Source organism: Cannabis sativa, chromosome 3 (genome assembly GCF_029168945.1).
Source record: "Cannabis sativa cultivar Pink pepper isolate KNU-18-1 chromosome 3, ASM2916894v1, whole genome shotgun sequence".
Taxonomy (NCBI): domain Eukaryota; kingdom Viridiplantae; phylum Streptophyta; class Magnoliopsida; order Rosales; family Cannabaceae; genus Cannabis; species Cannabis sativa.
The window spans coordinates 41,757,413-41,773,790 of NC_083603.1; the positions used below are offsets into that span (position 1 = coordinate 41,757,413).

Below are 16,378 nucleotides of genomic sequence, written 5' to 3' on the forward strand. Positions count from 1 at the left end.
TCCAACCAAACCCCACCTAAATTAATACTATCTTGTGGTGTGATTAAATTTTGGACTTTTTTTTTTTCTTTTTTTTTTTTTTTTTTTTTTTTTATAATTTAAAGTAATTTTCTTTATATATATATTTATGAAAATTCACATAAAAATTTACATAACAACTAGCGGAACAATTTAAATTGTAATAAAAATTCACATATCAATTTACATAGAAACTACTAGAGCAACTATTGAAATAACTCAAATGGTAAATTTTAAAAAAAAATTAAAAAATAATATATATAAAATTCCCCTTTAATGTATCCAAAAAAAAAAAAAAAATCAAATAGTTTATTTTGAAGACTTGTAAATAACATGAAAATTATAATCATCTACACTAAGCTATAAAAACAAAGAAAAAGTACACCATACACCTATTATTTTTGGAAACCAAAGAATTTTTGTATGTATATAATATTGGATAAATCTACAGTACACCCTTTCAAAAGAGTATTTTTTACGAAAAATTTTTTAGTATAATTTTTTTTTTTCATGATCGTGTATGTTATAATTATTTAAGACTATTTGTAAATTTTTAAAAAATTCTGAGCAGTTTACAATACCAAAAATTGAATTTATATATTTTATTATACAAGCGACTATTTTTTCTTATACACATGATATGTAACTATCTAATCTTATTTTCAACATTGTAAACTATTCAGAATTTTTTAAAAATTTACATATATTCCTAAATAGCTATAACATACACGATCATAAAAAAAATAAAAACTAAAAAAATTTCTAAACACCGAAACATTTTAAGAGTCTACCAAACAAGATCTACTGCATAAATTTCCTATAATATTAAAGTACAATCATAGTGTAACATTTAGGGTATATATTTGTAAGAAATAAATTAATAATAATATATGTATTTTTATTTTAAAAAAATAGTGTGTTAGTATATATATTTATATAAAAACAAATATAGTGAAAAATAAACAGTAGAAACAACTATACGCGTTTACAGTACTACAAATCCAACTATCTCACACTATATAGAGACAGATCATTTCTACAGTTCAGTTCATCCGTAAAACAACACTTTAATTAATTAATTAATTAATTTAATCAGTTAATTAATAATAGCTACTTACAAAAGCAAAACCTATATATGTATATATATAGTAGCTTTTGCTTATTAATTATTAGTTACTAATTGCCTAATTATGGCAGTTAATCATCGATCACTACTAATCTAATCCACACACACGGTTAATATAATAATCATAATTAATTATTAAGCTGCCCTGCCCTGCCCTTTACGGGCTGCCCAACTTGCCCGGTTACTCCACCCATAATCACTACTATACCCCACACCATCTCTCTCTATATATAAATCTAATAAACCCCAAAAATAAAAAGAAAAAACACACAATAAAGCTTTTTATATATAAATTATATTAATGGGTTCAATTCCTGAATATTTATACTCTTCTCTAGATAATCATCACTCTACATTCTTTCCTATTATTACAACCACCACCACCGCCACGACTACTGATCTTTCGGGGCTGCCGCCTACCATGACGGAAGACGGCGGCCTGTGGTGTAATGATGATAGAGAATTATTATTAGTTTCCTTCGGTAGCGGTGGTTGTGGCGGTGGTAGTGGTATTAATAGTACTACTGCTACGAGTTGTAGCAGTAGTACTATTAATAATTATAATAATAATAATAATAATGCTTTGTCTTCTTCCTCAACTGATTCTCTTCTTTCATCGACATCGTCCTTATCCCCGGCGTTTATGGTGTCTGCTGCGGCGTTCCCGGAGCAGAATATCGTCGGCGGTGGGTTTGTTCCCTCAGTTGGTGGAGCATTGTACTCTCATGATTATCTAAGCAATTTTAATGATATGATTAGTAATAATAATGATGATCAGTTAAATAATGGATTCAATTATGGGGGGTATAATGGTAATATTAGTAATAATAATGGGTTTGTTGAGTTTGGGGATCAGGATTATTCTTCTTGTAATACGACGTCGTTTTTTCCTGAGTTTAAACCTGTGGTGGGTCTTCTCGCTTCCGGAGATCAAAATTGGGTACGTGTATAATTAATTAATTAACTAATTTTGTTATATTTTCTGGTAATAATTATTAATTATAATATAATTAATTAGTTATATTAGATGTTTAATTAATTATATTATTGCAGGTAGGAATGCAAAGTTGTAATCAAATGCATGGAATTGAAGATTCGAATATAATGAAAGTGAGTCGATATTCGGAAGAAGAAAGGAAAGAAAGGATTGTTAGATATTTAAAGAAGAGAAACCAAAGGAATTTCAACAAGACCATTAAGGTATATAATTATAATATAATATAATACATTCTTTCAAATTACAAATTATAATAATAAACTATGTAACATTATAATTAATTGTAATTTAATTATTAATTATTATTATTATTATTTATAGTATGCTTGTAGGAAAACCCTAGCTGACAGGAGAGTTCGAGTACGTGGGAGATTTGCAAGGAACAATGAATTGTGTCATGATCATGATGATCAATTTCAACCCAAAAATAATAATAATGAATTATTATTATCACACAATAATAATAATAATAATATTATTAATAATAATAATACTTGCAAACAAAATACTGACTTTTGTAGTGAAGTTGAAGATGATATTGCTGATACTGTCCAGGTAAATAATTATTTATATATATATAGATATACTTTTGTACGTTATATATTATTGTATATATTAATTAATTATATGATATGATCATTTATTATTTTCGTCTTTACTATACTTTTGCAGATCAAATATGATGATGAAGAAGATTGGCTGCAGGATTTTGCCTTGTGTTGCTTTGTAAATGGAGGAATACCTAATAATAATAATAAAATATAATATAATTAATTAAGTAATAATATTATTGTAGAGAGAAAGAGATTGTTAATTGTTATTGATCTTAACTTAACTTAATTAATATTGTAGAGTTTGGATTGATCTTAATTATCAGTTATTATTATTATCAGACTCATGGTGTATTTTTCCTGTGGTATATATATATATGTGTAGTAATTATTCATATAAGTGTGTGTAAAGACATTGAAGTAAATTTATTAATGTGTTCATTAATCTGGCTCTAGTACTTTTTATTAATTGCTAAAAAATTATAATTAACAGTGAAATTAGAAACAATCGAATATTATATATATATATTTTTTTGAACAAAATCATCTTCATTAATATTTATATATTTTGATTATATAGTAGTATAGTGGTGTGTTTCTAGAAGTCGAAACATATATATACATTAATTAATGGACAATATATACTATATCAAATCACTTCGAGTAATGATTTCAAAAAAAAAAAAAATCACTTTGAGTAAGTTAAAAACTAAAAAGTGTCTACAATTATTACAAATTAAAAGTACTACTCTAATTTCTATTGGCATTTTTGTCTGGGGTTTTAAAAACTGCAATTATTTTTAAAGATTCAAAAACATTTCTGTTGTTAGTTTTTTTTTTTTTTGAATGAATTTCTGTTGTTAGTTAAGTAAAGTAATCAGTGAATTTTTAGCTTTTAACACTAAAAAGTTCTTTTAACAAAAACTAGTTTTATAAAGAGAGTTCTCAGAAAGCAGAAGAAGATAACCTAGCTATATCTTATATATAATATTAATATATATAAAATTAAAAGCATTTATATTAGATTGATTTACTAGCCAACTATTTTATAAATAAATAAGTTTTTTTGCCCTTGATATTATTATTTTAAATGTTGCTCCTTGAACATTTTTGTTAGTTAAAAATTTTCCTCAAAATATTCTTATAATATTGCTTATAGTTATGTCTTTTCTATCAGTTTCAGTCTTATATATACATAGCTAACAAAAAAATTGTGTTGATTGACACTATATATGAATATGATCACTTATGTAATATTGCTACATCAATGCTAAATGTATAAATACAATTACAAATTAATCTTAAATTACAATTAAAATAATTTAAAAATTAAAACATATAGCACAAAGATTAGAGATATATAGCCTAAGCATAGTGTGTGTATATATATATATATTATAAGGGTTTCACATATATTATAAGCTAAAAATTTATTAGGGGGGCATAATGAATCAAAATCCTCAGTTAAAAAGTGATGTCTCGTACCGTGACAAACTAATTTAAATTTGACACGTTAATTAATTTTTTATTTATTAAAAAATTAAACCTTTAAGTGAGTCAACAAAATTAGTTAGCATATTTAATATAAATTAACTCACTTAATTAATTTATCAAAATTAAATTAGTTTAACACAGTATGAGACATCAAGAATCGTAATTCTGGGACTTGTTCCTAACAAGTTGTAACGATCGAAGAGTATGTATTTTGCCGTTGCCCATATATATAAGCACTTTGTTGGCTACGTATAACACAAATTGATGATAATAAAAAAGTATAATTCAGTATAAAATTAGTTGGAAGAGAATTTTTAACAAACGAAAAATGGTAATAGTTAGATAATCTTATTTATTAATTAATTATGCATGTGAGGTAATATGCATGAAGCTGCAGATATCCCTGTGATCACTAAATAATAATATGTTTTTATATTTATATTATATAATAGGGAATATATCCACATGTGCACATATATATATCTTTATATATTAAAAGTGCCTATCTAACGGCATTTCTTGGTTTAACAGAATATACTTAAAAATAAAAGAATATTCTGTTAAATTTAACGATTAGGTTTGATCTCCCGTTAAAAAATAAACCCAATAATTAAACCAAAAAATTAAACCATCTTTTAAATAAACAATCTTTTAAATATTAATAATCTCTTTTTAAATTAAAAAAATCATCTTAGCCACATATCTCTCTAACAAACCTATCTTGGGAGAATATTAATAATTTTTTTATTTATTTTTTAAAAAAGAAAAATATAGATAAAATATTTAGAAAAGATAATATAAAAGAAGATTGATTGGGTTGGCTTAGAGATTTTTGGACTTGGGCTTAAAAAAATAATAAAAAAAAAAGATAAAATGGGCTGTAATTAGTATTTACCTTATATGTTTGTGCTTATTTTTAGTTTTATTTTTAATTTTACCACCAAGAGGAGAAGGTTGAAAAATATTAAAATATGAAAATATTATTGGTGCTTATTAGTAATTTGCAAAGAATGTGAAAGTCTATAAATATATAGTTGTGTAGCTATTATTAGATATGAAATGAGATAATAGAACTTTTTTCAATTAGAAGATTAATGTACATTTTACTATTAACAACTATATTTTACTTACTAAATATACTGACACATATTTTATTTTTATAAAACAAATCGTTCAAATAATTATACTATTTTAATTATTAATTCAAATAAAAAACTAAAATATTAAATAAAACTAACACTACGTGGCTTGGCACGTAACAATCACCTAGTATATATATATATAGATATGCCTTATTAAAAGATAATGACGTGAAAAGATCAAATATGCCTCTGTCAAATCCAAAAGCCTGGCTTTGTTATATATTTACTAGCTGCGACTAAGTAATAATTTGGAATAAATAAAGGGTTTACAAAAGGGAATCACCAATATATCTATCTACCTATATAATAATAACTAGATTAAAGTTACGTGACAAGTCACGTATGTTAGTGTTATTTTAGTTTTTAGTTATTTTTTAATATTATAATTTTAAAATTAATAATGTTCAACACAGTGATAATTGTTAAAATTTTAAAGCATAATAGTGATTTGAATAAAGACAAAAATTACTATTATACTTTGTAATAGTAATTTAAAAAGAAAAAAAAAATTATTATTCGTCCTAAATTTATTTTTCAGCCATTAATGACCATGCCCATCAGGTTAAATTATAAAAAAAAATTCAAATTTAATTTAAAATAATATTTAAAATTTAACTAATTCCAAATATCAAAATTTGAAAATAATTTTTAATAAAAAAATAAACAACATGAGCAAATCTGTTTTTAATAATTAATGACAATACCCATCAAGTTAAACTATCAAAAAATTTAAATTTAATTTAAAATAATATTTAAAATTTAACTTACTCCAAATATCAAAATTTAAAAATATTTTTTAATAAAAAATATACAATATGAACAAATCTGTTATTTTTAAATAGTTTTTTTTTTTAAATGAGAAATCTCAATTGTTCCATCTGCATCACTACCATATCATAGCTAAATAAGAATATTAATTGATACATCTACAAGTTTTTTGCTTAAATGATTTCATCTGCATATATTCATTTAAATAAATCTTTTATTTGTACAAAAGAAATAAACCAAGAGAAAAATATTGTTTTATATGTTACCCAAATGTCCTTTTTATAGGGCTAATTGAATGATGAGTTTATTGCGATATAGGTCATTTTGCTAGTCCAAAATCATAAAAAACAAAAAACAAAAAAAAATAATTATAATAATGAAATTGCAATTGAAAAGAAGATGAAAAATTTACCAATACTTCAAATTCTATTTCTTAATTTGATGAACCACCAAAGAGTTTATTGTAATTATTAATGACAGAGTAGTAGAATCAAGAACCAAGGCTTTATTCAGTAATAAAATTATTATGTGGATGATCATCAACATAAGTGGACTCACACTTGTATAAAAATTCATGACTGCCTGCATACATATTTCACTTTGATGATCAGCTTTTCCTATTTATATATCACAAGATATATTCAATAAAATTTTAATGTCTCTTTCTAGCTAAAAAGAAACAAAAAGAAAAAAATCCAATAACAATCTAAAAGAAAAACAATTCGATTGTTAATGTATAATTCTCTTTTTATTCAGAACTTAGATTTATATATGTATCACTTTATATATAGGACAAAAGTCATAACTAAAATCTTGTACAACAATTATAGAATATTTGGAAACTTAAAAACATTGTGCTTAAATATTACCTTTGTAGAAATCAGTGAAAAACCATAGAAAAAAAAAGATGAAGAATTGCAGTATAGATGGAGGTATAAGACCATCTAAGCGATTGAATAGTAATTTATATTTTAGGGTTTAATATATTGCGATTGAATGGGTTAATTTATACTTAAGTGTTTAATTTATTACTTTTTTTTTCAAAATGTTAACGGAGAGTTAATTATCTCTGTTAAATTTAACAGAATATTCTTATATTCTTAAAGTATTCTGTTAAACCAAGAAATGACGTTAGATAGACACTTTTAATATATAAAGATATATGTATAATTAATATTTCAGTAGCTTATATTATTTTCTGTCTTTCAATATTTTTTTATTTAAATTTAGTCACAATATAACTTACTATAAAGGTGAGATTTTTTTTTTTTATTAATTATAAAACGTCATTCTTATATTATCACTACAAAAATATTAATCATAAAAATTATAATTTATATAGTGATAAAATATATTTTTAAAATTAAATTAATAATAATTTTTATTTAAATACTATATTTTAATCATAAATAATTTTTTTTATGACTAAAAATTACAAATAATGAAATTTATTTATAAAAATGTGACAAAATTTTTTGTAGTGGTTTCTAGTTTCATGTAGGTTAGATTCATTTCATTTATCTAATATTAAATAGTAATGACAATATTAAAAAAGAATATAATATCAACTTAATTGGTCTAGATTCCACTTTAATACCATTTCATGCATATATAAAAAGCGTTTATAATATATAGTTCAACTTTAATATTATCCAATAAAAAATATATAGATACATAAGCTCAACTTTATACTCTAAAATATTTTATTCTTAATATATAGAAAAGTGATATTTATTATTGTTCAAGAATCGGTGTTGGAAAACTATCATTATTAGAAGATAAGAGTAATTTTGCAGGGATTATGGAAATTGTGACCATGAAAAGAAAAACATTATATGAGCTGGGATGGGGAGACAGTCAACCTCAAATTAAGTCAAATAAAATATATATATATAAATATATTGATCACCATACGAAGTAGAATCGGATTAGCAATAATTTATAAAAATTATTATATTAAATTATATTAAATTTAATATTTAATTATGTTAATAAGGATATATTTTGAGTTAGATACACCAATAATTATAGCTACCTCAATTAAGTGTGTACAAATGATTTTTAGCTCGGGATAGCTCTTTGACTACAAATTTTTACACTACAAATTTTTTTTACTTTTAATCACAACAAAATTAAGTAAAAAAAATTGTGACTAATTATAAATTATCATCTTATGTTGTGACCAGAGCAGATTTTAAGGTATATGGGGCTAAGACAAAATTAAATTTTGGGGTTCAATCCCTCTCATAACTACACAGTAAATATTTTTTTTAAAAAAATTAGAAAGTAGAGATTGAAAAGGGAAATTTGAAATTCTATACTTACAATACCCTAAAATTTTATTCCTAAATGCATAATTATTAAAATTGGTCATATATGACCACATTCCTAATTTCTCAAAAATACCCCTCACATTTGAAATCCCTAATCTCATCAGCCTCTCTCTTCCTCTCTCTCAACACACTCTCGGCTCAACCCACCCCATCCCAACCCCAACCCCAGTCGACCCACGGTGACCGACCCACGGCCCCATCCCAAGCCCAACCCCAGTCGACCCACGGTGACAGTTGACGGCGGCAGTCGACCCACGGTGAAATCGCAGAAAAAAAAAAAAAATTTCCCCCCAGGTCCGATGGTCAGACCATGGGGTCCGACCAATCGGACCCATCGGACCCCATGGTCCGACCATCGGACCTGGGGAGAATTTTTTTTTTTCTGAGAGAGGAAGGAGACCCAGGTCCGATGGTCGGACCATGGGGTCCGATTGGTCGGACCCCATCGGACCCCTGGTCCGACCATCGGACCTGGGGAGACATTTTTTTTTTCTGCGATTTCTTTTCTGCGATTTCACCGTGGGTCGACTGCCGCCGTCAACCGTCACCGTGGGTCGACTGGGGTTGGGCTTGGGATGGGGCCGTGGGTCGACTGGGGTTGGGGTTGGGATGGGGTGGGTTGAGCCGTGTGTTGAGAGAGAGGAAGAGAGAGGCTGATGAGATTAGGGATTTCAAATGTGAGGGGTATTTTTGAGAAATTAGAAATGTGGTCATATATGACCAATTTTAATAACTATGCATTTAAGGATAAAATTTTAGGGTATTGTAAGTATAGAATTTCAAATTTATTGATCCCATGATCTCTTAATTTAGAGTAAACTCTATTACCACTACACCAAATAATTTTTGTTATATTTTCTTCTTATTTAATATTTTATCTATATATTAATATATTTTCTTCACAATTTTGGGGCCTGAGCGTTCGAGGGCCCGATGCGTACGCCTAGCCTGCCTAGCCTTAGGGCCAGCCCTGGTTGTGACTAAAAGGTCCGTAGCTAAATGTATTAGTCACAAAAATTATAATTTATTATGACTAAATATGTTATTAGTCGCAATACTTATTGTGACTAAATCTAAATTAGTGATCACAATTTGTATCTAAATGCTATGCTTAGTTACAAGTAAGTTTTTGTTATGACTAAAAGATACATTTAGTCACAAAAAATATATGTTGTGACTAAAAAGTTATCACTAAAATAAGTAACAATTTTTTGTAGTGTTAATATCATATTCAATAAATTAATATAAGAAAAGAACCTTCTATTTCATTAAGAGCATTACTATTAGATACCAATGATGCTTAATATTTAGGTAGCGCCCCATGGTTGATTAGCGATATTTTTTTTTTCTTAAGTTATATATATATATATATGAAACCGATATTTAATTACACCAATATCAATATGACACCGAGAAAGATGTTAGACACCAATAATATATTTTAGCAATTCTCTTTTATTAATAGTTCTTCTAGCTGTCAATAATTTAAAAAAATGGTTCATCTAGCTATATTTTATATTTTCTTCATCAAAATGTCACACATTATTTTAAAATTTTAATATATTAACTTAAAGCTCATATATTACCTTAATATGAAGATGAAACCAACAAAGGTTCATATAAGGGGACAAAAAGCCTGCTAGTAAATAAAATATGAGAAATAACTAGCACCACAATAGATAGATGCACCTTATAATATAATTTAATATTGGGTCAATTATACTTAATTTAATAATATTAATATTGGAACATTATTATTTAGTTCATTATTATCACTAAAAAAAAAAAAGTGCTCAACATTATATTAATATGAGACATTATAAGTGAAATCAGTTAGCATTAATAAAAAATATGTGATACTTGTTTGAGAATAGGATTAGAGGTTAGTTAGTTGTTAGATTCTATTTTGGGTGTTAGTTATTAGAGGTTGTCATTGTAACTAATTCTCTGTTCTAACTAACTCTTTATATATATAAAGACTAAACTAACTATCAATCAGTGTAATTCAACCAATTCATTTAAATGCAATACATTTTGTTTACCTTGATGTATTTTTCTCTCTTGTTCTCTAAAGTTTATTTAAAATAATAAATTGCACCAATAACAATAAATTATGCACTTTAACATTTCTTTTAATTTATTAAACAACATAAATAATTACTAACCATAACATTATTATTGGACAGAAGTGGTGTTTAAAACTTTTTAGACGTGTCACTTTGCGATAGGCTAACGATACTCTTTAAATTTTTTTACATTAAACTATATAGGACCTAATACTTAGTTGGACCAATATAATAATCTTCACACATAGAAAAATACAAAGTATCACTGGTACTTTTTAGTATTTCTCTATATAAATACCACATCTTATAGTTATAGCTAGTATTACCTTAATTGATACCAAATTGCAATGCCCACTAAATACATATGTGAGAGCATATAAATAAGTGGTGGAAAGTTAAATATAACTCATTTAACAAAAATTGTGCTTTAGACCATCTCCAATAGAGGTGTAAATAAGTGGTGAAAATCTAAAATATAGCTCATTTAACAGAAAATGTACTCCAACAGTATGCCAAAAAGTGATATAAATTTGGCACATATTTAGCAAATTTGTGCTAAATTTGACACAACATTTACTATGTTTTAAAAAAATTTACACTACAATAAATGCAATACTTTTTCATTTACATTTATATTATTTGTATTATTTTATTAGTATATTTAACTATGACGTTAAATTATTAAATATTTATATTATTTTTTTTTATTATTTTTCATATTAAAATAATAATAAAATTAATTATAAAGTTATTAGTTTTTATTTATTTTAATAAAATATGAATTAAATATTAAATTTTACAATTATACATTAAAGTACATAGTTAAAATTTAATATAAATTTACCACAAAATTATTTTTTGTCCCAAACATTGTACAATTTTTACATGGTGTGAAGATTGTAAAGGAAAATGGTGAAGTTGTAATTAAGTAGTGGTTCATGACACTTGTCGTCTATATATATTTCTTTCAAAATGTCGAGTCAAAAGTTCAAAGAAGTACCACTACAAGGGAAATCTTGGTGAGAAGCTACATGCATGTCAATAAAGATGATATCTTACATACATAAATGTTTGAAAGCTAGGGTGTGTTGTTATATATATATCTATATATCTATATGATTATATATGCACTATGTACTATGGTACTATATATAGCTAGGTACATGTAAAATCTAGTATACGTACTCTTTATTATCTCATTTTTACCCAAACACTAACTATTTATGTATATAACACTTTCTATATATCTACCAATATGGAATAGTCAGATGTTTTTATCATGCAAATATATCTAATTAAGCAATGAGCATTATGTGAAGTATTAGTTAATTAATATAATTAAGAAGATATTCAAATATAGATTAATCGATCTATTTTTCTAAATATGATTAAACTAAAAATAATAAAAATCATTTAAAACACACACACATGCACGTACACATAACATAACATAAACACAAGTTTTAATATATGACCTTCATAGATTATTTTTAAGAAAACTTTTAATTTATAATAAATATTTTCATCTAAGAAATTAGAGTCTAGAGAGCATCGTACTTGTCCTATTTATTTTTGTTTATTTCTCTCTCTTCTTTTTTCTGTTAAAAAAAATCTAGAGTAAAAAGATGGAGGAGCATAATGATAATGAAGATAGAAAAAGAGAAGCATAATAATTTCCATAATTTTTTTATCCCAAAATTAAATTTTTATAGCTAAGAAACAAGTTGACTAAATTTGTTTAAGATATAGGCCGGCCTAGGCTTATATATATAAATTTGAGAAGTCAAACATTATATAACAAGGAGAGAAATAATAAATATTGGCCAATTTGTGCTTCATTATTATATATTATTATGAGAATTGTTAAAAGATATTATTAGTACTTAGTATTATTTTTTGAGTGTTATATCGCTATTGATGTAATTAAGTATTGAGTCTCATTTAATTCAAAAAAATAACTTTTAAGTAATATCACTAATTAATTATAAAGTGTCTATCTATAAAAAATAATGTTCATTATTTAATTAATAATCAAACACAATTTGAATTTTGAAGTCAACTGCATGAATTATAATAATTATTATTAGGTCTTGTCAAGTGTATTCATTTTGTTTTTTAAGTTCAAAAAGAGTGGGCGTCTGGATTATTATTATTAGGTCAAGGTAGTAGCTAGTAATAAGAAAATGGGTGTCACAAGTATCCATTCTTACAGTCGTAAGAAACCACTATCGATTATCCCATAGGCCATATAAATACATATAGTTCCACTTATCAATAAAGATGAATATATCTATATATATATATATGTATAGGGTGACCCCATTATGTATGTGAATAATTATTATGATGGTTATTATGTTTGTAAAATCTTTGATGGGGTCTATTCCATCTGAACACTTATAGCGACGTGTTATCATCATCATCATCATCATTTGGGAGCTAGCTATTAGTATATATATATATACATATTCACATTTATATATTACACATTTTAGACTGAATCTCTCAATATATTATTATTATTATTATTATTAGTCAAAGCTCTTAAAAGAAACACCACATATATGTACATGATTATATATATAAATATATATTCCTAGCTATATATAGCCAGAATAAATTAAAGTACTGATCATATATGATGATGACTATAGTGTCCCTTGAAAATCTAAGTGGGATCAACTATATATATATATATTTATATAAAAACACCCAATACATTTTGAGAAATTCATACATTTTGTTAAGAAAGCATATATTATAAATTAATATATATGAGGTTTTTGATCAAGCTAAATTAATTAGTCCCCACACCATGATTCTATACACATACTACATGCAAAATTTAATTAGTCATATATAACATTATGAATATTTTTGTTCAAACTGATCTTATAAATAACCACAAATAAACTAGAGAGGCCTATATATATATGTAATAAATAAAAATAGTACTGTAGAAGAAAATTAAGACACAAAATATATGTGAAGCAAAAACAATTTCATTCATGGGTGATGACCCAAGATTTGGAAGTGGGCCTAAGGTTTTCTTTGTCCATATATATATCAATAGTTAAAATTAATGGAAGGAAAAAAGAGGCTATATATATATATATAGACATATCAGATATGATATGATACCATATAGATGTCACAGCACTAATTAATTAATAATAATATAAAGAAGAAGAAGAAGATGATGATGATGATGATCGAGATAAGAAATGGCACTATAGTTATGGATCTTTGTAAGCCTATTTACACTGTACTCTGTAAATTAACACTTTGGTACTTATTGTTCTCAACCCAAAAGAATAATTAATAGACTGTAGATGTTGAAAGTGCCCATATTTTATATATATAATATTATATATTCTTTTTACTATAGTGCTATATATATACTTATATATATAGGATTCCTCTTCTAACGCCCAAGTTGTCATCACTATTTATTTATTTTTGGTAGTACTGTTATTATAAATTATGTATATAATTAATCACCTAAACAAAAAACCACTATGCATGAGAGTTTGACATTGTGTTCAAAAATCTTTTCTTTTCTTTTTTGGGGTCAAATTTTTAATTTCATTTTGTGTGATCTTCAAAAGTTGAAACTCAATCACTCAATTGAGGAAGCTAGCAAACTCACAACAAAATTAAGCCCATGAGAGGCAAACCCTAGAATAGAAAACTAGCACGAGATAATTTTCTAATTTAAAATAATAATCTTTATATTAATTACCTTTTCTTTGCTTATTTTTTTTTTCATTATGATTTTTTGTTTTATTACTTTCTCTTTCATTATATTCGTCTCTCATAATACTCTTTCAATGTTATCCCTTTTTGCATTTTGTACTTTTAGTTCTACCATTTTCTCTCTTTTCATTTTATTATATCATTTTTTTTTGGTAAATTATATATATGTTACTTTTCTTATATACAATCTCTTAATTTATAAGGACGTTTAGAAATAATTATGTAATTATTAGACAGAGTTTGAATACTTACTTATATTTACAACAACTACTAGTAAAAAAAATTGTGACTAATTATAAATCACGATTCTTATGTTGTGACTAAAATGTCAGTGCCTAAAAGTATTAGTCACAAAAAATTACAATTTGTTGTGTGGCTAAATGTATTTTTAGTTACAATATACTTATTGTGATTAAAACTAAATTAGTGACAACTTATAACTAAATAATATGTTTTAGTCACAAGTAACATTTTGTTGTGACTAAAAGTCACATTTAGTCACAAAAAATTATATTGTGACTAAAAAGTTGTCACTAAAAGTAGCAATTTTTTGTAGTGACTAAAAAAATTACTTTTACTGACAATTATTTAGTTACAATATAATTTTTTTTTTGTGACTAATGTTACTGCTGTTAGTTACAACAAATATTTACTTGTGACTAAAATATAATATTTAAATATAAGTTCTTACTAATTTAGTTTTAGTAATAATTAACAAATTATGATTTTTGTGACTAACATTAGCCACAGATCTTTTAATGATATATAAGAATGAAGATTTATAATTAGTTACAAATTTTTTATTTTTAGTCACAATTGTTGTGACTAAAAGTTAGATTTTTTGTAGTAAAAATTCAATTATAAGATATCTTTTTGTCAAACACACCTTAATTAAATGTATATTTATTAATTTTCTCTATTGAAAAATTGAATTTAGAAAATTTTAATTGAACATCTCTTATATTTCTTGAAAACTATCTAAAAATACAAATTTCAAAAAGAATATATATATGTACCCTAGCTAGTTTGTTTATTTATTCCAATATCCTATTTTTGGTACAATATTTTCCTGTTGATATATATTGATGTACGTAATCATAGTGAGAACGCATGACCTAATCATCTCACTTATTCTCTTTAACCACTTCAATTATTATATCTTCATGATCCATATAATATTTTAATGTAATAATATATTAATTGGTACTTATATATGTGGTTTATAAAATATAAATAAACTTGTGGCCACTATTAATTTAAGTATTTTTAAGGAAATACATAAGTTTAGACATATACAAATTATGATTTCAAGTCTTTTCGAAACTATAACATTATAAGATGAGATGTGATCAGGAGATACTTTTATGTCTAGCTATATATATATATATAGTTAGTGCAAACTACGTTCGAAAACATATGGATAAAATATATTTTATATATATATCATTAGTGATCTCAACTCAAACCCTTAATATATGTTTTGGGTATACTGATCATTTTAATATAAAAAGCAAAACATAGTCTTTTCAAATCATAAATTATCATTGATATTTGATACCAAAGAATAATACATAATGATGCAACACATTTTTTATCCTTAATAAATTCAATATAATGTGATACTCGTTTAAAAATATATAATTGATATTAATTACAAATTATAGTATGCAATTTGAGTGTATTATCATTAATACTCCTGAATTCAACTAATAATTTCTATATGATTTAGTCCCAAAGAAAGTACTGCAGAATATTTAGATATACCAACAGTAGAAAATTAAACATTTCAAAAATACCACTGCACCAACACTCCAAAGTCACAAAAACTAAGATCAAACTTGACCTTTCCCCCTTGTGCGGATCAAGAGGGTTTTCCCTTCAAAACTCTGCCTTTTTGGCAGTATAAAGCCTTCTTTATTATGCTAAAACCCTAGTAGCCAACAAAGCCTCTTCTCCTTTGAAAACCCTAGCAGTTACTCCGTATTCTTCTCAAAGAAAAGCTTCAGCCGATTCTCCTTCTTCTCCCTTTCTTCTTGCTCCAGTAGCAGCTCTTCGATAGCAGCCAATTCTCCTTCTTCTCCTTTTCTTCTTGCTACAGTAACAACTCTTCCATGGCAATTGATTCTC

General features: G+C 25.4%; 1 protein-coding gene across 1 annotated transcript; it reads left to right on the plus strand.

Moving 5' to 3' along the window:
- Nucleotides 1-1,110: 1,110 nt before the first annotated feature.
- On the plus strand, nucleotides 1,111-3,019 carry LOC115711273 (uncharacterized). The gene is made up of 4 exons (XM_030639608.2): nucleotides 1,111-2,084; nucleotides 2,198-2,344; nucleotides 2,463-2,696; nucleotides 2,814-3,019. The coding sequence occupies exons 1-4, from the start codon at nucleotides 1,446-1,448 to the stop codon at nucleotides 2,904-2,906; spliced, it is 1,113 nt and encodes a 370-aa protein (XP_030495468.2). The 5' UTR covers nucleotides 1,111-1,445; the 3' UTR covers nucleotides 2,907-3,019.
- The last annotated feature ends 13,359 nt before the right edge of the window (nucleotides 3,020-16,378 follow it).